Below are 21436 nucleotides of genomic sequence, written 5' to 3'. Positions count from 1 at the left end.
GTTTCCTGTCCACCTCTAGCTGATGATGGAAGCCAGTTTAAAATAGTGATACCTGACATGTCTTCATGTCCCCTTATGTCACCCATCCGTTGTGATGTACTCATGTGTTGACCTCACTGTACATGGTACATGTTTCATATAACATTTCACTAGGACCTCAATACTGACGTCTTGTTCAGCAGTAGAGACACTGCAATAAAAGCAAGTTTTATGTCAACTTGCTTAATTTTCCTTACCGTCAGGCACAGAAGAGGCAGTGCAATGGTCTAAGGTTGCCTTTGCAGATGACAGAGTTGGTGATCTTTACCAAATTCAAGCCAGTCTCAAATAGGATGACTGTCACAGCATACTTCAGTGGCACGTGACTCCATCAGGGAATGTTTTTGGTAGAAAGTAATTTTTTGGTGTGAAGAAAAGTAAGAGCAAAGTAACACACACACACTCTAAATATCAGGGAATTCTTGCAGAAGACTGAGAAGACATGGTGGATAATTTTTGTACTGATTTTTACCTAAATGCCTTCTGTTCCTGAAGCAGTTATCAAAGAAAATAGTGGCTATTGTTACAAAAGCAAGATTAAATGCTACTTTGGCGCCTCATATTTGTTGTGTATGGTACTTACAGGTTTATTGAATTCTTTCGTTTTTAAGTATTTTAAGAAAACTTTTTCGAAAAAAAACATAGTTTCTAGTAGTGTACTCAAAGTTTTGACTAGTACTGCACCTTCCATGCATAGATTTTTCCTAAAATGCTTTTGTTCAAATTAAAGGACACTTGTACATCAGGACATTTAGTAATACGCGGCGGTATTCCGTCATTCCGTCACTAAACTCCATTTCCCATCGTTCCAGTTTACGTTTCCTGAATTTACGTAACGCGCACGCAAAGGGCCCGGGCGTAGCAATGTGAAATATCTAAGCATCAGTGCTCACCGGGTTAACTGTTTAAGTCAAGGCGGACAGGGGATTACTAGTAAAGGTATTCGAATTATCAAGCCTCTGGAACCGGGGCGGCAGTCCGGAGATATGGGAGATCAGAAGGTAAAGTGTCTTCCGAGTCCGCTGCGTATGGACGGCTGTTTTCCTTGCACAAAGATAGAGATAGTCTAAGTAGGAGCGTGAGAGTGATGTTATTGCCTGCATGTTCCCTTACATCACTATCGTGTAGCCTAGCGTCCTGTGAAAGGATCTGTTTGTGATTCACAATGAGTGCTTGTGTATGTGTTTTGGAATGGATGCATCCCGGCGCTAAGTGACAGCATCGCCGTGTTATTTTGCAACCGAGGCGGGCATTTCTGCGGCGGTAGCCCACCATTGTGCCTTTCATTGCCCGAAGCCCCCAGCTCTCGGTTCATACGTGCCTGCGAGCCACACCTGACTTTGGACAGTCTCTCTGGAGATCAGGTAGAACAGAAATAGGATCTCAGTCTTTCAGCCGAATACCTTCCTGTGATCAAGGGGATGCATTTACCGCCAGCAACACGGGATCAGCAACACAGCACGGGCAGAATGAAATTAGGGTGGAGTGTAGATAGGTCTGTTCGTCCCCCTATGCTGATATGTCAAAAGAGGCCTGGTTTTGAACCGCAAGGACTCCCGAACCACGGCTTTATGCCAGACAGTCTGAGAGACTGAGTGTTTGAGGCTATCTGGGCGTGTTGCTTTTTCCTTCATTTTAATCGCTGGGGATGTTCCACGAAGCAAGATGTCTCAGTTAACTGGGGTAACTTAAGCTAGAAGTAATGATTGTCCAGTAGGAATCCTCTTTGCTTAGTCTTATTGGACTGTCATGAGTTCTAGCTTAAGTTAACCCAGTTAACTGAGAAATCCACCCCCCCCCCTCGCCTGGCTGATGCCTTGATGCATCTCACTGAATGGGATGGTTACTTCTGCTGAATGACGGGTGCCTTAACTGTGATGCCTATGCAGATGTCAAACTTAAATCCTGATGTTTGAGTAAAGTTGTATAGTGGCTCTTGCACTGCTCTGTTCTCAAAAGATGGTTGGGACCATTTAAATAATGTATATTTCATCAGCTTTTTAGCGCTATATAGGATAGCACTAAATTTCTGGAAGATTCAATTGCTCGATCAAAATTGTTTTGGTTGTTTAATAACTTCGAAATAAATCAAGAAACTGAGCAGATGCTAATGTTGTATTTCCTTGGAGTTTTCTGTGAACCGTGTTAAGTGCTTTTTGCCCCCCCCCCGGGCCCGTGTGTTATTCCAGGAGACTCTGAGAAAGATTTCCACCACCCTGGCACTGAAGAATGAGGAGATCCAGAACTTCATCTGTTGCCTGAAACAGAGCCTGAAAAATCTAGAGGTAAAAAGTTCTGAACACCAGTCGCCAGAGAGTTCATGAGAGCTGGTGATACGCTGGCAGTTTTCATATCCCTCAGTCAGAGAGAAGATATTTGATCACATTTATCTATTATCTGATCTATCTATCCTGCATCGATCAGGACATGAAGAGGGTGGTATCATCATAGTCGGTGCATGTGATCAGCGCTGCTGGTTTCCCCCTGTCTTAAACTCTGGCAGCTTTGTGCAGTTGATTGCTCACAGTGGACGTCAACCAGCATGTTCCAGGAAGTGTCTGTCATACGGGGGTTGTGCTGGTATAAAGCAGTCTGCAGCTTGTGGCCCCTATTTGGCATTGTTTCAGAGAGGATATGGGAGCCATCTTGCATGCGAATGCACATCGCTGTTTATCTGCACTCATGGTAGAGCTAAATATGTCCTGTGTGTCACTGAGAAAGCTAGAGGCACCATATCCTACAAACATTGGAGATTTTTTACATTTTTTTTTACATTGATAAAAAATTCTGATTTGACAGGGAGAGAAAGTTGCAAGGTCACACCCCCCCCATATGATGTCATCATAAAGCCCTAAATGTCCTCAATAAGGAACAACAGGACTCCGAATGACACGTGCAGTATAAGATGTGTGAGCAAAGGCTTAATATCCTCTACAGAGGAAAAAAAATCTCTGGTCATTGGTGATCATTGTAAGTCATTAAGTTAGTCATTAGTAAAAGGTTTATCCAAAACTTCATGTAAAACAAATCGGAGAGTTTGTTTTTGTCTTCAAAATGTTTGCGTGGTGAGCCGAGGTTGTGCCACATCTGAACATCTCATTCACTCATCTGACCTCACCTCATCTCCCTGCCTGCCCCAGTCCAATTCTAGCCGCGTGCAGGAGGACCTCGAGTCGGAGTTCAGCTCCCTGTATGCAGTACTGGATGAGCAGAAGGAGAGCATGGTGACCAGTATCAAGCAGGAGAGGGCCAGCCGAATCTACGAGCTGCAGGTGAGAGTCCTTGAGTTGTCATGTCCATAGGGCTGAGGAACAGGGAAGAACCTGCATATAAATCAGAAGTTGGCACGGTGACAAAAGACGAGGCGAATTTTTACTTGTGAATGCAGTGTAGAAATCTTCAGATGAAACAGTTCCATTACAACACATTTGATTCTAGTCTGAGCAAGTAACTTCTGTTAATTTCAAGGAATATTAAATGGAAATTTGGGGATACAAGAGAAAAAAGGGATGAAAACAGCACAGACAGACTTTTTGTTTCCCAAAATGCATCAGAGTCAGCTGACCGCCTGCACCAAAGCTCTGGAGAGCTCGGAGGAGCTACTTGAGTTGGCCAATCAGGCGCTGTGCTCTTCCGAGACCGACGGCTTCAACCAGGTGGGCTGTGTTTTTCTGTTGCAATACAAGTATGCAGATAAAACTTTTTTAAAAAATTATTCAATAAAACATGCCTTTTGTGCCAATTAAAATACACTGTTAAAGATGACCAGTATCAAGCACATATGTTTTTTTTCCCATGTTAGCTTAATGCAATGATGATGTAACTCTAACCAGCTTCCAGCCAGCTTTACAGTCAGAGTTACCTCCACTGAAACTAAACCCCTCGCCAGGAAGGATGGCCTGGCTCATGTTACCTGTGTGTGTTTGGACACAGTCCTCCACTCGACTCACCCCTTTCTCTCTTCTGACTCCTCCCTGTCCCGCGTCTGTCTCGTCCCTCTGCCTTTTCCTGTTTCCAGGCGGCCAAAGAGATTAAGGATAGGTACTGTAGTGTCGTCCACGCGCTGTAGCATCCTAGCACGCTTATCCCATGTGTGCTCTTGTCTTTTTTTTTTTACCTGTAGTTGTTCAGATCTCCTCAGGGGTGGAAGATGCTTTTTGTTAAATGTATCACAAGGTTCACTCAGCTTGGGCCTGCTTTTGAGCCCTGATTTCATGACCTGCTGACTGGAGATGCGGGTGACTATCTTTGTGGGGTGGCGCTGGTTTATATTTCTTATTATTTCTAGCTGAGAAAAATCCTGGTTTGAATCAGTAATGGAACTGGGGTAGATGGGGAGTTCTGTAGTTTATTAGTCCTGGGTATTGAGTGCTTTGCCACACAGGGCAATTTGTCACCTCTGGTTGATCTGGAGAATATAAAGAAACTACTCATCACGTACTCATCACGTACTCATCACGTACTCATCACGTACTCATCACGTACTCATCACATACTCATCACATACTCATCACATACTCATCACGTACTTTCTCATTAGCAACTTGCTGTGTTTGTGTGAGCTCTAAATGGGGTTTGCTTTGCATTTGAGTTCCTCTTTAGTTTGAGTTTTTGTGTCTTGCTGTCTTCTGTGCTCCATCTGCATGCAAGGTCTAGCAGCTGTTGTGTGCGTATAGTCTGTAGTGGTTTACACGATTTTGATTTTTGATTATTGTGGTTCTGTACTGTAGTGCATGGTGTGCCGTGGCAGTATCACGCTAATTGGTGTTACAGCCTGTGTGTGTTTATGTATACAGCGTGACGATGGCCCCTGCCTTCCGCCTGTCCCTAAAGGCCAAGGTCAGCGACAATATGAGTCACATGATGGTCGACTTTAATCAAGAGAGGAAGACGCTGCAGGCACTGAAATTCCTGCCAGGTCTGACTGCACAGTTCCCTCGCTCATTTCCTGTTTCGCTGTCTTGTCTCCTAACCACTTCCAGCCACCGACCTGGCATTCTCTGTGCATCCTGTGGCACATGCATCTCGCTGCCGGTGCCACGGGACGTAGAGCTTTTCCGAGTCTCGTGTGACAGAGAGCCACATGGTCACCCAGAATCCCATGCTCTGTCCCACAGTCCCCGGCACGCCAGAGATCCTGGTGTCTGAATGCAGGGTGTGTGACAATACTGTGACCGTGATGTGGGAGCTCCCGGAGCACGACGACAAAATCGAGCACTACATCCTGGAGTACCGGCGCACCAACCACGAAGGCCCGCCCCGCGCGAGGGAGGACCACCCCTGGATGGTCGTGGAGGACATCCGTCAAATGGAACACACACTCACAGGTAACACCCCCACAAAGAGATAACAAAACAAATGCAAACTCCAGCTCTTCCAGAACTTCCAAACTCTGTGTTTGTGGCGTGATAGAAGTTCCCCCATTTCCTTAGGAATAATTTCGTCCCAGTGCTGAAATAGTCCTCCTCATATTTCAGACGTTAAAGATATAAAATTTAGGCATTAACATGAAAGTAAAGTTGGGATGACAGACAGAAGCATGTGACACCACTGGGGCAGAGAAGGGGCTAAAAAACTGTAAAGAAGTAGCAAAGAAAAGATGCTTTGCTTCAAGACAAGGGGAAGCCATTAACTTATATGAAACGTAAAGCAGTTTAATATTAAATTGGTGATAGGGCACCATTGCAGGAATGGCTTTGTCATGTGACTTGTCCTTGGTGCCTGATGTCCATGTCCAGCCCTGAATTAAATTGGTAATTAATTAGCTAGTTATTAATACTTAATTTGCTCTTTGTAATTGATTCCCTTTTCGGTCCTGCTGGGGTCTCAGATCTCATGTTACACCCCCACAAACAGACCTAGATTCAGGCAGTTACCCAGGCCTATGATCAGGTAAAGTACAGACGCCTGCAGTTCCTGTGGTAATGGCTGAAGGGAGGGCCGCTTCCTAACCCGAGCCGTTGGTTATTGAGCCCAGAGCATGCCCAGCTGGTAGGCAACACGGCAGCTCAGTCGGAGATGGTTAACCAGCGAGGTGTCTGTTTGACATACATGGTGTGTGTGTGTTTGTAATTATTTCGTTGTGGGGACCAGATTTCCCCACAACGTGGAATAAAAAAAATCTGTAACTGGTATATATACAAACCTCTGTGTGTGTGTGTGTGTGTGTGTGTGTGTGTGTGTGTGTGTGTGTGTGTGTGTGTGTGTGTGTGTGGGTTTCCAGGCCTTCGCTTTGACACCCAGTACATCACTTTCCGTGTGAAAGCATGCAACAAGGCGGTGGCCGGGGAGTTCTCAGAGCCGGTGAACCTGGAAACGCACGGTGAGCTCTCCTGCCGCTAGGGGGCGCTGTGTGTGTGGTCCAATGCATGACGTACTGCGAGATGAGTGAGAGGCATTCAACTATTATGCGTCTACAGGTGTGGGTCCAAAAATGACACTGCTGCTTTGACTGTGGTAACTCTATACACTTTGGAGAAATAGTCTGTTCTGGTTCTAAGGGAGTTAAATGAAGTTATTGGGTGGATGTAATTGTACCCCCCCCCCCCCCCCAGCCTTCAACTTCAAGCTGGACGCTGCTTCGGCCCATCAGAATCTGCGTGTGGAGGACCAGTCCGTGGAGTGGGACAGCAGCGGAGGGAAGGTGCAGGACATCCGCAAAGACAAGAACCGAACCAACTCACCTATGCATTCCCCAGCGAGGTCCGTAGAGAGGTGGTGGGGGAGGGGGGTGCAGTGTGTGTGTGTGTTGGTGTCTAACACAATTTCGATGCCTTCCTGCCCATCCAGGACCACGATGTCACCAAAGAAGCTCCCCACGGCACGGGGAGGCCGGGACCGATTCACGGCGGAGTCCTACACCGTGCTGGGTGCGTGGCCTCCGCTGATTGGCCGACCTGCAGCGCATGCAGTGCTGTGGGGTTACTCGCTCAGTGCCTGTACTTATAACACCAACATCTGTACTCCTGTTTTTGAACTGTTAGGATAACGTGTTACCTGTGGGTACAGCAGTTGGTTTGCTTTTTGGTGGCGAGTCTCGTCGCTTAACCACTTCGCCCCCTACAGGCGACACTGCAATCGACGCAGGTCAACAGTACTGGGAGGTGTGGTTCGACCGGGAAAGCAAGGCGCTGGCGGTGGGCGTGGCCCTCCGCTCATTAGGCCGATTTGACCAGCTGGGCAAGACCGCAGCATCCTGGTGCCTCCACCTAAACAACTGGCTCCAGCAGAGCTTCACCGCCAAGCACAACAACAAGGCCAGAACCCTGGACTGTCCAGTACCAGATCGCATTGGCATCTTCTGCGCTTATGAGGAGGGTAGGGCCTGCACACCACAGAACAGCAGCCCAATCAGTACTATTCTGTTTTCAACCTTGAAGAAGTAGTTTTGATTTGTCTGGATCAGAAGTTTCTCCAAAGACCTAGTTGCTGAACCACTTAACAAACATGCATAAAAATTTCTTTTTGCAACATTTATTTCGTGGTGATTAATACATTTTGATACAGCAATGACTGAAAAGTATTTGCAGACGCACTGTATCGTCCTGGGAGTAGATTGCTGTTCTAGCAGCATCTGGTTCTTGGTTTTGTTGGTAAATGTTAATCGAGAGGATAACACTGATAGTTTGGGTGCCGCCCTTGCGGGCTGGACCTTCTGCGTCTCTCCTGTAGGGGTGCTGTCCTTCTACAATGCCAAAACCAAGCAGCTGATCCACACCTTCAGGACCAAGTTCCCACAGCCTGTGGTCCCGGCCTTCATGGTGAGCTGAGACATGGGCAGGCGAGCTGACTGAGATATTCCGGGGGTGCCCGTCCTCATATGGATCTCTGTCGCCCCCTGCAGGTGTGGAATGGGAGCTTCACAGTGCAGATGGGCCTACAGGTGCCTACTGTAGTGCAAAGCGGGCAGAAGAGGAACAGCGCCACCAGTAGCTCCAGTGCCAGCCTTGGCTAGCCCATAGCCACCAGCTGAGCAGAGCCCCACCCTCATCTGGATCAGGTGGGGTTTAGGGTACGCACACCCACCCCCCCGCCCTGGCAGGCTGAACCGAGCTTTTTCCAAATCTCCCATGATCTCTCCCAAAGAGCCAGAGAAACATGGTGCCATGCCCCCCCCCAGTATAAACTCCACCCCTTCCTGTTTTGTGCACTCTTCCTGTGCCTTTCAGTGTCATCGAATCATCTCTCAGGTGGGTCATTCACCTGGCATGTCATGGTGTTACTTCTGACTCTGTCGAGATGCCATCCTTTACCTCTAGATCCACACCTGGCTCACTAGAACGTTGCCCTGGTTACCACACCCCTAAATGTCTAAACTCACTCCTTAGCAAGCCAGCGCATTGCAAAGCTTCAGCAGAAATAACTCCTTAATTCCAGCCCGGGCACAAACGTACTTTAAGCAGCAGAAAGCTGCTGCTCCTCCAAGCTTCACTGAGGACTTCTGCAGCAGGCGGTGAAGCCGACTAGACCAGCTGGGATCTCTGTCAGCACTGGGGCGGGGATATGTTGCACTGTACTATGTATGTGTGCTGGTTAATATAACTGTACTATATGAAACACACTGGTATGGGGGGCAGTGTATTAGAATGCAATTGTTTCAAATTTGATTAAAAGAATTAAATAGGAATTTGTATTTTAGTCTTGGAGTGAGAATTTAGGCTCAGAACAAACTATTAAAATGTTAGTTGAAAATTGAGTCAATCACATTGTCAGAAAAAAAGTACCAATTTGTAGGTAATTTGTCACTGGGGCTTGTACCCTCAAGGGTCTGCTAATTGTTCCATAGCTGTAGGTAAATGTACCTTTTAAGACACAGGAATAGATTGTTTGTACCATTGGGGAATAAAACTGTATACCCTTTTCCTGACTGCATATTCTCAGTCCAATTTCTGTAGTCAGAAAGCCATTTTTCGAAACCATTCCCAAGTTTTACTTGAATATTATTCACTGGTTTCAGTTAACGTGAATTGGACTGAATTACATACTGGTAAAGGTAGTGGTACCGATTCTAATCCACACCACTGTAAGCCGTCTCAGCTGTCCATAAAACCTGTTTGAAATGTACTGCAAGAATCTCCTGGACTATTGAGGTTTTTGCACTGGCTGCTTTTGTCAATAAAGTAAACGAGAATGGTGCTGCCTCGCCGTCTGGCAGGTAGAATAGGATCGAGTGAGTGTTTCATTCTGTCTGTTGGTGCACAAATGTGTTATTAAAGGAAACAGCCAGAGGAGAATGTTTAGGGAGCAGAAATGTGATCTCTCATTTAATTCTTGGGGGGGCTGGGAGAGTAGTGGCACCAACATGGTGTAAAATGAAAGGGTGGGTGGCTTCTGATGCATTTTCTTTGCATTACTGCAAATTACTGTCCCTGGCTGGTATGTGTAGGATGTATTCTAGGGCAGGGATGCTACTCCAGCCCATGGCTGGCTTAAACATACACCGAATGACTCAGAGGGAGCGTGCACACACACACACACACATACACATACATATATTCTCAGTGAGGATCAGTCTACTGAATGCATCCTTTAATTCACAGTACATACAACAGCAACGGGCTTCTCTGCTAAGGAGAGACTGTGTGGCAATGCAGAGCGCCTCACGCAGAGAAACAGAATAACACTGGGGAGGGACGTCACATAATCCTATGAGCCTTTGAAATGATCTGTATCATTTAATGTGCAAAATAAAGAATTCACCACTCCATGCTGGCTTGGGGCTCTTTCCTAAGGTGTTGATGCGGTGCCTGTAGGGGGCAGTAATGAGCAGCCAGTGCGCTGACTTCTGTCGAAGGACTTTCACAGCAGCTGGCCACCCGCGTGGCTGGGATCTGGGAGAAGCTGCCTCTTGATCAGTGCAACGTTATTGGCTGTTTTCAGAAGGGGAGGTCGTCGGCGTCAGTTGGCTGGGTTTCTTCAGGGTTCCTCCTGATTGGCCAGACTTCTCCAGAGAGATCACTACTGATTGGTTCGTCTCAGCTCCAGTTTCAGCTTGAGCTCCTCTGTTACTGCTGTGGGGTAAGAGCAAACACACAAGAGGTGGGTCAGGCCCCTCAGCACCTGCACACAGTGCATTCATCTAGAGAAAGAAAGAATGAATGAATAAATAAACACAGCTCCTGTAACTAGCATATCAAGTGCAATTCTGAGCATCCGGCAGCTGTGACTCCGACATCTAGGTGAATGACACAAACCATATGGTTGCTGGGTGACAACATCGCTCACCTTGGGCTACCGAGTCTGGCACCAGGCTCATCTGCCTCAGTTGGCCATCAGCCTCTGAGGCATCTGGCGCTTCGGAGTCTGGGGGTGGGGGCAGTGGTTTCAGAGCTCTCTTGTCAACTCCTGGCGAGTCAGAAGATTTGAGGAGGTCAGGTATCAGGGTGCGTCAGGGGGGTGTTAGAGTGCTGTGTCATTTATCATCATTTATGAACAAGACCTAGAGAGATAGAAAGTGAGGTTTACCAGCCTCACTGCAGAAACGCTCCTTGGGGGGGCCAGGAGAGGAGTTATTCCGCCGGGGGAAGCCTTTCCTCCCTGAAACAACCAATCACACAACTCAATAAAGAAGGGGAAAAAGCTGCACAGATTTGTATTTGGGGAAACAAAATTAAATGGCGGGTTGACAGAAGCAAGGTGGGACCCACCTGGTTTGGGAGGCAGTGCAGGGGGCTCCAGTCCAGATGGGGGGGGTACAGAGCTGGCCCGGCGGAGGCCACACGGTTCATTCAGGTAGACGTTTTCCTCATGTTCTTCTGTTGGCACCAGGTGGAACCAGTGATCATGGAGAGATCCTGCACGGGTGAGCATGCAGCACGCGAGCATGGGATGGTGAACGAGCGTAGTGTGATAACAGCCAGGTCTGTATAAGTGCCTCTAATTACCTCGCCGTTTTAAGATCGGTTTATAGGAAAGACTGACCAGAAGATGTGTGCTTGGGGTGTCATGGGTGACTCACCTGGTTTGGGGGGCAGTGCCGGCACTGTGCAGTGCTGGGGTGATTGGAAGGTTTGATGCAGGCTTCTTTCGCCGTTTTCATCGTTTGACTTCACGAAGGCTGCAGTGGGGCGTTTGAAAGGAGGCCGAGTATAAGCCAGTGATGTAATAACTGCCAACAGAGTAATAACTGCCAAGTACAAATACTTCCATTCTTAATAAAAAGAATCACAGAAGTCGATAAGGTAATGACTGGCCAATAATGTAACACTTCTTGAACCAATACTGTAATAACTTGTTACAATTTCCACAAAAAGTAATGACATTATTGGTAGTTATTACGTTATTGGATGCTACAAGGTGTAAGCGGATTAGTGATGGTGAGCTGGAGGATCAGCGCCCAGCACATTCACTTGTGTGCATAATTACACGTGTGCTGTTTGTGGACTGTCACAGGAAGGAGATCTGGGCACATGAACTTGTGCGAATGAGAATGCTTAGGTGGATGCAGTTTGTTCAGAACAGTTTGTGTGCCTATCTTCGTGTGCATGTGTGTTCTGCGTGCGCGAGTGCATGCTGCGCGTTTGAGAGTTATTCTGCTGGTTTGTTCGAGTGCGCGGGTCTCACTGATGTTCGTGTTTGTTTGTGTGTGTGAGTATGTTTTACGCTGCTGCTTTGTGCCAGAGTGCAGGTCTCACTGATGTTCATGTTTGTTTGTGTGTGTGAGTATGTTTTACGCTGCTGCTTTATGTCAAGAGTATAGGTCTCACTGATGTTCATGTTTGTTTGTGTGTGTGAGTATGTTTTACGCTGCTGCTTTGTGTCAGAGTGCAGGTCTCACTGATGTTTCCCTCATACGGCTCCTCCAACAGGAAAGGCTGCAGCGTTCCAGCCGTCTTCTCCACCAGACGGTCGATGACATCGTGCAGAGTGGCACAGGGAATCTGCCGGAGAGGAGGAGCAGGAGGATGGGGGGTAAGGGGGGTGAAGGAACAGAGGTGGCCGGTGAGGGCCTTTATCTAAAGACTGGGTAGAAATACTGATGCTACTCGACTTACAAAGCGGCTACGTCCCGATGACTCTGCCAGAAGTGGAAAATTTCACAAGCCGAATATGAATACGATATGATAAATAAGTAAATTAAAAAAAATGAATACTTTATATGGTTAAATTAAACAGGGAAAAAAACTGTACGATACTTCGCTAAACAGTGTACGAGATCTTTGCGCTCACGATCACTACAGAGACTGGAATCGGGGCTGGGTGGATGCCGCCATCACCTGGCATCAGTAGAGAGTATCGCACGCCGTATAGCTAGTCCGGGGACAGATCGAAATTCAAAGCTGACTACCAAATGCACCTCGCTATCGCACCATTGTGAAGGCGGCATTTCGTCAGTCGGACCATCATAAAGCGAGGAGCATCTATGTCACGCAGAACATTAGAGACAAACTGCACAGTTTAGATTTTCCACTTGCAGATTTTCCACTACGACAAATGTAAGATGAACAGCACTATAAAGCACCACTTAAGATAAGCTTTTCGAAGGACCCTCGAAAACAATCTCGGTCATTTCTGTGCAGTGATGAGGCACGCCAGAAGGTTAGCCAGGATGCTGTAAAATGATTTCAAAATGTAAAATGATCGCATGAATAGACAAACATCAAAAAATCAAAGTACAAAACATATTTTAAGTAAGAAATTTTCAAATTTACTGTACAGTAGGCAAGGGCGTCCCACCCATATATCATGACAATATGATTATTTGGGGGGGGGGGGGGGGGGTTGTATTGTCCTGTTATGATTATTGAGGGAGTCACAACCCCCCCCGTCATTTATGCCCATGACTGTAGGGGTACTTAAGCAACACTGAATGGGAGGAAAGGCAACAAGATGCTTCCCAATGAATGGATGATCTCCCCCCCCCCCCCACACACACACACACACACACACACACACACATTCACAGAAAGTACTTACTGGATTCTCCACTTCAATCAAATATCCGCCATCTTGTTTCTGCGTAACTCGATAGTGTCTGAAAACTGACCTGGACAGGATGGAGAACATAACTTCAGCCGCAACAGGTTAATCTGATACCTGTAAGAGTCGCTACCTGTAATCAGTCTTCTCTGGACTGGAATAATTAATGCAGGCGGCTGGTGATGGGACCAAGACCGGCTCGGGGGGGGGGGGGGGGGGTTACCCGTGGAGGTCCTGGCGGGTGGTGACGGCCAGGGACGAGCCGTCCCTCCCCGGCCGCAGCAGAAGGTTCCCGCAGTCCGGGTGCCTCTCCAGAAGCACCTCTGCTTCGGTCCTGGACACGGCCTGGAAGCACCTGCAGGAGAGTCACCCGCTGGTCACACGCCGCAGCCTTCACCACTCCTGCATGCGGCTTCCTGCACGGGTGTCGACACGCTTCACTTTCACTTATTCCTTGTTGGGGACTTCAGTATTACACAAGGTGGCGTGTTTAAGCATATATTATATATATATATATATATATATATATATATATATATATATATATAAACCCCCCTCTGTCAGTACTGGCTGTACAGCAAAATAAATTTTCCGATATGTCTGATACAATATTTAAGCATGCACTTGGATGATGACATTGCATATCCCAAATATTCTTTCTTACGTAACTAAAAAGTGTACTGTGTTGTTAAGGTGTAAATTAGGGATCGACACCAAGCTGATAGACGTTTTGTAACTGTATATAGTTATTGCCGACCACTGTGCATTTTTCTTATGTATTTTTGGACCATTTAAAATCTACCCCCAGTACAAAGCTGCCGTACCCATTAAAGCACGAACTGGCTGCAGCTTTTTTTTTATTCATCAGTGCTGCCGTCAACATTAAATAAAATAAACGCTTTATTTCACACGTTCTTTCTTTCACGCCGAAGCCTGGCCATCAGCATCAGCCTTTTTCCTGGCGTGTGCTTCAGGCTTGGGGTGTGGAAACGCTTTCACTCCTTCGTCTGCCATCTTCGTGACTCGCCAGTGAGCTGAGAAAACGGTCTCTCATTTCCCCTGCTCAGTCTGCAGGGGGTTAAACTCACGCGGGTATTTCCCCCACTAGGGGGAGGTAGAGAGGCACGGCCGGGGCAGGGTGGGTTGGCGGTGGCTTGCGTCTCCGCCTTTCCCTTTCTCGTTCCACTACCTCCTTCAGCATGTAAAGTTGACCCGGAAGCAGGTTTAAGGAGCTGGGCACAGACAACTGGGAAGAAGAGAGAACCAGCGAGAGCTTCAGAACCACCTTCAAGGTTAAACCTCACACAACACAAACAAATTACACTGTCATGGCATGCAGGATGCGCCATATGCTCTCTGCGATGGGCTCCAGGCAGCCCGGCGACCTTGACCAAAATCAGCAACTAGGCTATGGAAGGGCGGAAAACATGCCAAGCCTACAGGTGCCGTCGTTGTCTTTCAACAACAGCTCCAGTAAACATAAAAAACAAAGTAGATGATGAGGAATAAGACGATTACTTCACTATGGTCTGAGCCCAGAAGGGACAGCGTTGATTAATGTTTCGATACTATTAAATATGGTCAGGAAAAGTGGTAACACTTTACTTAAAGCTGTGATCTATAATACGTTATAGATACCTTGTAATCTATTATGCAGCCATCTTCTAATAACATCAATATGCAAATTATTATGAAAAAATTATGAGCAATGAATGTTTTATCATTAAATAATATTCCTCAACAAATCCAGTTTCATCAGTGGTTTTTCAAAAAAGAAAATTTTAAACTTAACTTTCATCTATTATATCATTTTCTTTCATCTTAATTAATCAATTCGTCTTGATTAATGCCGAGCTGCATTCATAAAATGAATGGAAATAGGGTAATAAAGCTCTCATCTATAATGCACTATATTCATAATGCATAATAAGCATGGCTATAATGTGTTATGCCTTTTTATAAATATAGATGTTTATAATGCTTTATGAATGCATTATAATGCGTCGTGAATGTATTCATAGATTCTTACAGAATGGCATAGAAATGCTCAGGAAATAACTCAGAAAGCAGGCAGGGACTTAATGGTAACATTACTAACCTCCACCACAGAGTAGATGAAGCCCTTCCACAGCTCACGGGCCTCCAGACTGGGAGCCTGGGTGGGGTGCAGAAAGTCACACCTTAGAGTGCTGCAGTAACACAGCTAATGCTGCGACACTCTCTCGCGCTACTGTACCGCAGAATGCTGATGTGTCCAAAGAAACCAGGAGCAGCCTGGTGACCTCAGCACGGCCCTGTCCCCCGCACCCTCACCGTCAGTGTGACCTCCCCGCTCCGTAGACGCAGGGTCAGCCTTGCTGCCTCCAGGTTTCGGCCTCTGCTGTCATCATCCGTCAGGGAAATGAAACCACTCAGGTCGAGTTTCTCTGCATACTGTTCGTGCGACATACACAGACAGACAGACGCACACACACGCCCAAGTGGGAGACGCTTAGTTTGTTTGCTTACAGTATTAACACAGAGACTGACACAGACACTAAAGTTTGTTTGGGTGTGTGTGTGTAACACAGACACAAAGGTTTGTAGGGATTTTTAAGCTCCTGCTCCTTTTGAATGTTACCAGAGCATCTCCGTCCCTTTTATCATAGACAGGCACAGTTGACACTCACAGCACTGTCCTTGGTGCTGTTAAAGAAGTACAGAGCATTGCCACACAGGCAGGTCCACAGCCGCTGTGACACCTGTGCACACAGAGAGAAACGAGACAGGACAGCAACAAATCACCTAGTGCAGCGTACTAATGCAGCTCTGCCGTGTTATTCCGTACCACTACACGTCACAGTTAGATTTCGTATATATCGCGCTGTTTGTTGTGCAGGGAGGCACAGTGATGTGGAGGTCAGCACTGTCGCCTCACATCTCTGGGACGTGGGTTCGAGGCTCCACACAGGTTCCATGTGTCGTCGTGGGGTCTTCTCCCCCCACAGTCCAAAAACATACTGACAAAAACTGGAGTTACCAAATTGCGTGTAGGTGTGTGAGTGTGTGATGAATGGTGTGTATTCGAGTGTGCCCTGTGATGGGTTGGTGCCCTGTGATGGGTTGGTGCCCTGTGATGGGTTGGTACCCCATCCTGGGTTATCTGCCTTTTGGCCATAACCTCCAGGATAGGCTCCGGGCCCCTGGTGGCCCTGAATAGGATGAGTGGTTGCAGAAAATGGATGGATGTTTGTTGTGTAAAGAAATGTCTTTAAAGCAGCATAGTTTTCATATTTACTTTTGGTAAATAGAATTTGTTAAAAAGTATAGAAATATGGTTTGGTGATATCTGCCAGATGTCAATGAGGTACTCCATGTCAGAGAGGGAAAAGGCCATGAATAGCAAGCTAAGGGGGGGGGGGGGATGCAGCCCCCCTGGGTCCATTTCTATGAGGATTGATTGGGAGATGAGCAGCTGAGTTGCATCGTACCTCATCTGGGACATGAAGTCCAAACTCATTACAAGTGACACCCCCACTACCCACCCTAATTACAAATGTTCAGTTAATTGCTCCTCCCTGTCCCTCCCTCTACACGCACCCATCTACCATACGGAATAGTCCAGACCAGGACAGATGGTCCATTGTGTCCCGAGACAGCCAGCAAACTCCGATCGCACCAGCTGAGCACCGCATTGTCTGTCAGTCTGCCTGAGCAGCCTCTTATTCAGGAGAGGACGCGAACGGCATGTAATTAAAAACACCGGCATTGTTTCCCACACATCGACATACCACACTTCGGAATACAAAAATACAATATACTGAATATCCATACTTACGTGAAAGGAAGCATTGATAAATAGTTCAGATATAACCAGTTTCCTGTATTTCAGAAGCTTATACTAATTGCGATCTATAAATCTGTTTCCTACCCTAACGCGTTAAAAGCACGCAGGCAGGGCCTATAGATATGCTTTATAATCGGAATAAGATGCCGCATCTCTCCGTGATTATTTTTCAGACGTGTATTAAACTCTACCTGTCCATCGGTAGTTGGCAATTTAAACGGTAGATTGCAAGAATGTGCAACCACCAAAATATTTCAATATCTAGGTATAAATTAACTGACAGACAACGGGTATTAAACAATTCATACTTTGACATCGGCGTTGCTTGTCACTCTAAATTGAACTATACAATGAATGACAAGCCTCCAGACGTCTATACGATTTGGCAGGAAAGGAAATCAGCTCTAGACTGAGCAAAGTAATTCCCGTGTGGCTTTATATTATTATATGTCATATCAGACGCTCCTAAGTACAGTACATATACGAATAAAATAACTTGCGAAACCTGCTGCTGGTCCGCACTGACATCCCCCCTCCCGCAATTTTATGCCTTAGCATCAGACTGTTCGTGTGAAGCTGCAGTAATATGGTTTCTGTTCGACTGTTCAATCAGTCAGAATTCATAGTTATTTGAAGAATCAAAATACAGGGGAAAAAAACTCGGGGTTAACTTAAGGTCTTTGGACGTGGGAGGACTGGAAATGAATCGTATGCTTTTCTTAGCTGGACAGTCTTGCGCGAATAATACTTATGATTCATAATGAGATTAACTGCACGCCTGATTCTCACTAGAGGTGTCTGGAGTCATTTCCTTGCATTGTGGTTCGCACGGTGTTTGCAGTCAGTTGCCACATCTGTCTTATATAACGGGATCTTGCATAGGACAGGGAAGGTGTGTGAAGGGATTTGATGTCTGGATTAATTCATGCAAAATTCATTCAAGACAAGGTAGCTAGGAGTTCTCCGACAATACGGTCTTATTGCATGGAAGTGACTGGCGTAATGGCAGAGGCGTATGCTCCGTACCTTTTCTTTGTGTGCCCTCTTCTCAAGGTACCCTTCGTAGTAGCACGCCGGCAGCTGTGCTCTGGTCCGCCCGGCTCGCTGCTTTGAAGGTGTAGACGCCATGAGGGTCGCAAGCTAGCAGCGGTGGGACAAAGAGCAGCAGTGAGAAGTGGGTCTCATAGATAACATTTCACCGGGAAACCACGCAGATTCTGTGCAATTAAATGCAATGCATTTCTCCTCCCTCTCAATTCCACATGTCACCGTAAGCATGCTTTACAGGAAAAGTTAATCACGGAATAATTAACAATTGTGCATAATCCAGAAAAGCTGCATTTATTGCCAGTGCATGCGTTAAATGAACTGGCAGGGAATGCCGTAGCGTGATTTCCAGCCAAACGGATTCACGGCTAAGACAATCTGCGGCGTCTTGCCTTTCAGTTGCGTTTTAATGAATGGTGATACCGCAATCTGGAAGTGTCCCAATTCTAAACCTAAACCGGGATTTTTTCACTGTTCGGGCGTCGCTCCTTGCCGGTGGTGGTCTTCATGCCGATCGAAGGTGTCAGGAGAATTTTTCGAAAAGCTGGCAATAAGATTATTGTTTAAGATGTAGTAATCTGAGCGGCTCGGGGATCCGTCACTCTCGGCTTGTGTTTGCGGGAACCTCACGCCCACAGTAATAGGCGATTGGCCATCCACTCTGGGCTACGGAAGATCCGTCCCCGCCATCAGGCTGTTGCATTCTATAGACTGTATAGATCAATTTGCCTATTTTTAATGCTAACATGCGAAAAAGCTTTATAAATAAAAAAGTGTACCATCTATAAGTCATGGTAATGCAGTTACACAAATACATACATATATACACACAGCATTTCCACTGGTCCTGGAAAAAATACCAGATGTGCTTAACGAATCTGAACTTTAATGACAGGCAGGATTATCTGTTTTATTATCATATTAATGCAGGAACCTTTTGAAGATTGAAAAGGGGAGGGTAGGGAGGGGGTGTGCTATTTTGTCCGCCTCATGGCGGCGCTACAACTGAGGGCTAGGAAATTGTGAGGGCAGGTCGGAACGTGCACCTGTTACGACAGTTTCAGGATTTGAATAGCAATTGAGTTTATGTCAACTTATTTATTGATTACCTCGGAGGTCTGGTAAATATTTCAGAAGTTAATTGGGGAAAGACAGTATACAAATATTAAAATTTAATTAAAATTATTACCTAAAATATTACCTAAACTAGGCCTATGTGTAAGAAATCGGTGGAAATCACATATATTTAGATATTAAATTGCTAAACAGGCATCCATGGGTATTTAGAGAAAACATATAGGTATAAATAGGTATGTGTCGGTTCTGTCGTTTTTTTTCGCATTCTAGAAAGAGAGGGATGGTCGTTGAAATTAAGGTTCTTCAAAAGGACAAATCGTCTAAGGACAAATGATTGATGAAGATTGTGTAGCCACTGGGACTGCAATGCTCGAAGTCACACAGCAAAATTCGCCAGCGACCAGACACAGCAGAACAGTGAAAGAGCAAAACACTCAGGACTGGGGGCTTTGCAAAGAGCTACTTTGTTCGATGAAATGGAATCTGACTCATTCGGGAAATGGGTATGAAATGGCTACACAGGAAAACTGAGTTTGCGGTTTGCGAAAGAGTGATTTCAACTTACCATTCCACCACCAAATACAGGTCATAGAGTGCAAACACTTTGTATTGGAAAAGAAAATATCCATCCATCCTTCCCTCCATCTTCTAGCCACTCATCCTGGCCAGGGTCACTGAGAAACTAGAATATGCTGGTGATGAAATTTCTCCTTCCTGAAGCCATTGACCGACGGCACTCTTTTCAAATGATGCAGCTAAATTCCTTCACAATTGCTTTAATAAATTATATAAAACAATTGTAATACAGGGTTTCCGACTATCATGCACTCACGCTTTCAGACTCTCACGCAAGAAATCTTACGTCAAATCTATGTCATTCCATTATAAACCAAAACTTAGCTACATCAAAAGCATTGGGGTAGTTTGCAAATCCTACAGACTATTTACAAGGTAATAAAACTGTTACATATATGTAACTGCGTATGCATGTACACCAAAAGTATTGGGACACCTGCCTTTACACACTCATGAACTTTAATGACATCCCATTCTTAATGCATAGGCTTTAATATGGCGGTGGCCCACCTTTGCAGCTATAACAGCTTCAGCTCTTCTGTAAAGGCTGTCCACAAGGTTTAGGAGTGTGATTATGGGAATTTTTGACCATTCTTCCAGGAGAGCATTTGTGATGTTGGATGAGAAGGCCTCACTCGCAGTCTCTGCTCTAATTCATCCCAAAGGTGCTCCATCGGGTTGAGGTCAGGGCTCTGTGCAGGCCAGTCAAGTTCCTCCACACCAGATTCGCTCATCCATGGACCTTGCTTTGTGCACTGGTGTGCAGTCATGTTGGACCATGAAAGGGGCCAAACTGTTCCCACAATGTTGGGAGCATGAAATTTCCCAAATGGCTTTGAATGCTGCAGCATTAAGAGTTCCTTTCACTGGAACTAACCCCTGAAAAACAACCCCACACCATAATCCCCCCTCCACCAAACTTGGCACAACACCTGGCACAATGCAGTCCAACAAGTACCATTCTCTTGGCAACCGCCAAACCCAGACTGATCCATTGGATTGTCAGACAGAGAAGCTTGATTCGTCACTCCAGAGAACACATCTCCACTGTGCTAGAGTCAAGTGACAGCGTGGATTACACCACTGCATCCGGCGCTTTGCATTGCACTTATATAAGGCTTGGATGCAGCTGCTCAGCCATAGAAACCCATTCCATGAAGTTCTCTTTGCACTGTGCTTGAGCTAATCTGAAGGCCACATAAAGTCTGGAGGTCTGTAGCCATTGACTCTGCAGACAGTTGGCGACTTCTGCACACTGTGCACCTCAGCATGCGTTTGTCCCCACTCTGTGATTTTCAGCGGCCTGAAATGTTTAGTAGCAAGGAAATTTCACAAATGGACTTATTGCACAGGTGGCATCGTGTCACGGTACCCGCGCTCGAGTTCACCGAGCTCCTGAGAGTGATCCATTCTTTCGCAAATGTTTGTAGAAGCAGTCTGCTTACCTAGGTGCTTGATTTCATACACCCATGGCTATGGAAGTGATTGAAACACCTGAATTCAATGATTTGCAGGGGTGTCCCAATACTTTCAGCAATATATTGTATGTGCAGGCTTGCCTCTAATTGAAAATCTCACTCCAGACAGCTGATCGAAGTTGACAACCCCGGTAATATCTAATCTGTATCCCGATTAGACCTGTTATACTTGCTTTCTGCCTGAGACATTGTTTGGATTACCTTTTTAGAGCCCTACCCACACCACAAGCCAAGTGTCTTGTCTCCCCACGTCAGCCAATTCACTATAAAAATAAGACAGCTACGCAGCATATTATCCTGTGACAGGTACAGCTATGTGAACGTTATTTTATAGCTGCCGTGAAGCTGAATGGCATTCCCCCTGAACTCGCTGTCTTCGCTCCAGTTCTGCAGGCTTCCCACCGGCCTGCTCATCGTTGTGATGAGGGGTAATTTCCAGAAAAATGATGTGGGCGCCCAGGCGGCATCCGATCCA

At 46.2% G+C, this 21436-nt stretch overlaps 2 protein-coding genes across 5 annotated transcripts; one reads left to right on the top strand and one right to left on the bottom strand.

Moving 5' to 3' along the window:
* The first annotated feature begins 887 nt into the window (after nucleotides 1–887).
* LOC125716527 (fibronectin type III and SPRY domain-containing protein 1-like) lies at nucleotides 888–9204 on the top strand. Of its 3 annotated transcripts, XM_048988937.1 has the most exons (13): nucleotides 888–1040; nucleotides 2229–2324; nucleotides 3180–3311; nucleotides 3594–3695; nucleotides 4058–4080; nucleotides 4836–4957; nucleotides 5157–5366; nucleotides 6263–6361; nucleotides 6594–6741; nucleotides 6829–6908; nucleotides 7105–7356; nucleotides 7711–7799; nucleotides 7883–9204. In XM_048988937.1, exons 1-13 carry the CDS (start codon nucleotides 1026–1028, stop codon nucleotides 7991–7993), a joined length of 1479 nt encoding a protein of 492 aa, XP_048844894.1. In that variant the 5' UTR covers nucleotides 888–1025; the 3' UTR covers nucleotides 7994–9204. The 3 variants fall into 3 exon arrangements, with proteins under 3 accessions (XP_048844894.1, XP_048844895.1, XP_048844893.1); XM_048988938.1 differs by lacking the exon at nucleotides 4058–4080 and having other exon boundaries at nucleotides 4813–4957; XM_048988936.1 differs by having other exon boundaries at nucleotides 6594–6908.
* Nucleotides 9205–9566: 362 nt separating this feature from the next.
* stap2a (signal transducing adaptor family member 2a) lies at nucleotides 9567–18522 on the bottom strand. Of its 2 annotated transcripts, XM_048988940.1 has the most exons (14): nucleotides 18223–18522; nucleotides 17810–17923; nucleotides 15627–15698; nucleotides 15271–15390; nucleotides 15056–15112; nucleotides 14046–14203; nucleotides 13181–13312; nucleotides 12955–13024; nucleotides 11816–11918; nucleotides 10997–11095; nucleotides 10686–10832; nucleotides 10504–10575; nucleotides 10264–10383; nucleotides 9567–10049 (listed from the first exon to the last, which is right to left on the bottom strand). In XM_048988940.1, exons 2-14 carry the CDS (start codon nucleotides 17909–17911, stop codon nucleotides 9997–9999), a joined length of 1305 nt encoding a protein of 434 aa, XP_048844897.1. In that variant the 5' UTR covers nucleotides 17912–17923; nucleotides 18223–18522; the 3' UTR covers nucleotides 9567–9996. The 2 variants fall into 2 exon arrangements, with proteins under 2 accessions (XP_048844897.1, XP_048844898.1); XM_048988941.1 differs by lacking the exon at nucleotides 18223–18522 and having other exon boundaries at nucleotides 17810–18202.
* Between the last annotated feature and the right edge of the window lie 2914 nt (nucleotides 18523–21436).

This window comes from Brienomyrus brachyistius, chromosome 21, assembly GCF_023856365.1.
Source record: "Brienomyrus brachyistius isolate T26 chromosome 21, BBRACH_0.4, whole genome shotgun sequence".
NCBI lineage: Eukaryota > Metazoa > Chordata > Actinopteri > Osteoglossiformes > Mormyridae > Brienomyrus > Brienomyrus brachyistius.
This window is presented reverse-complemented; position numbering and strand designations above follow the sequence as displayed.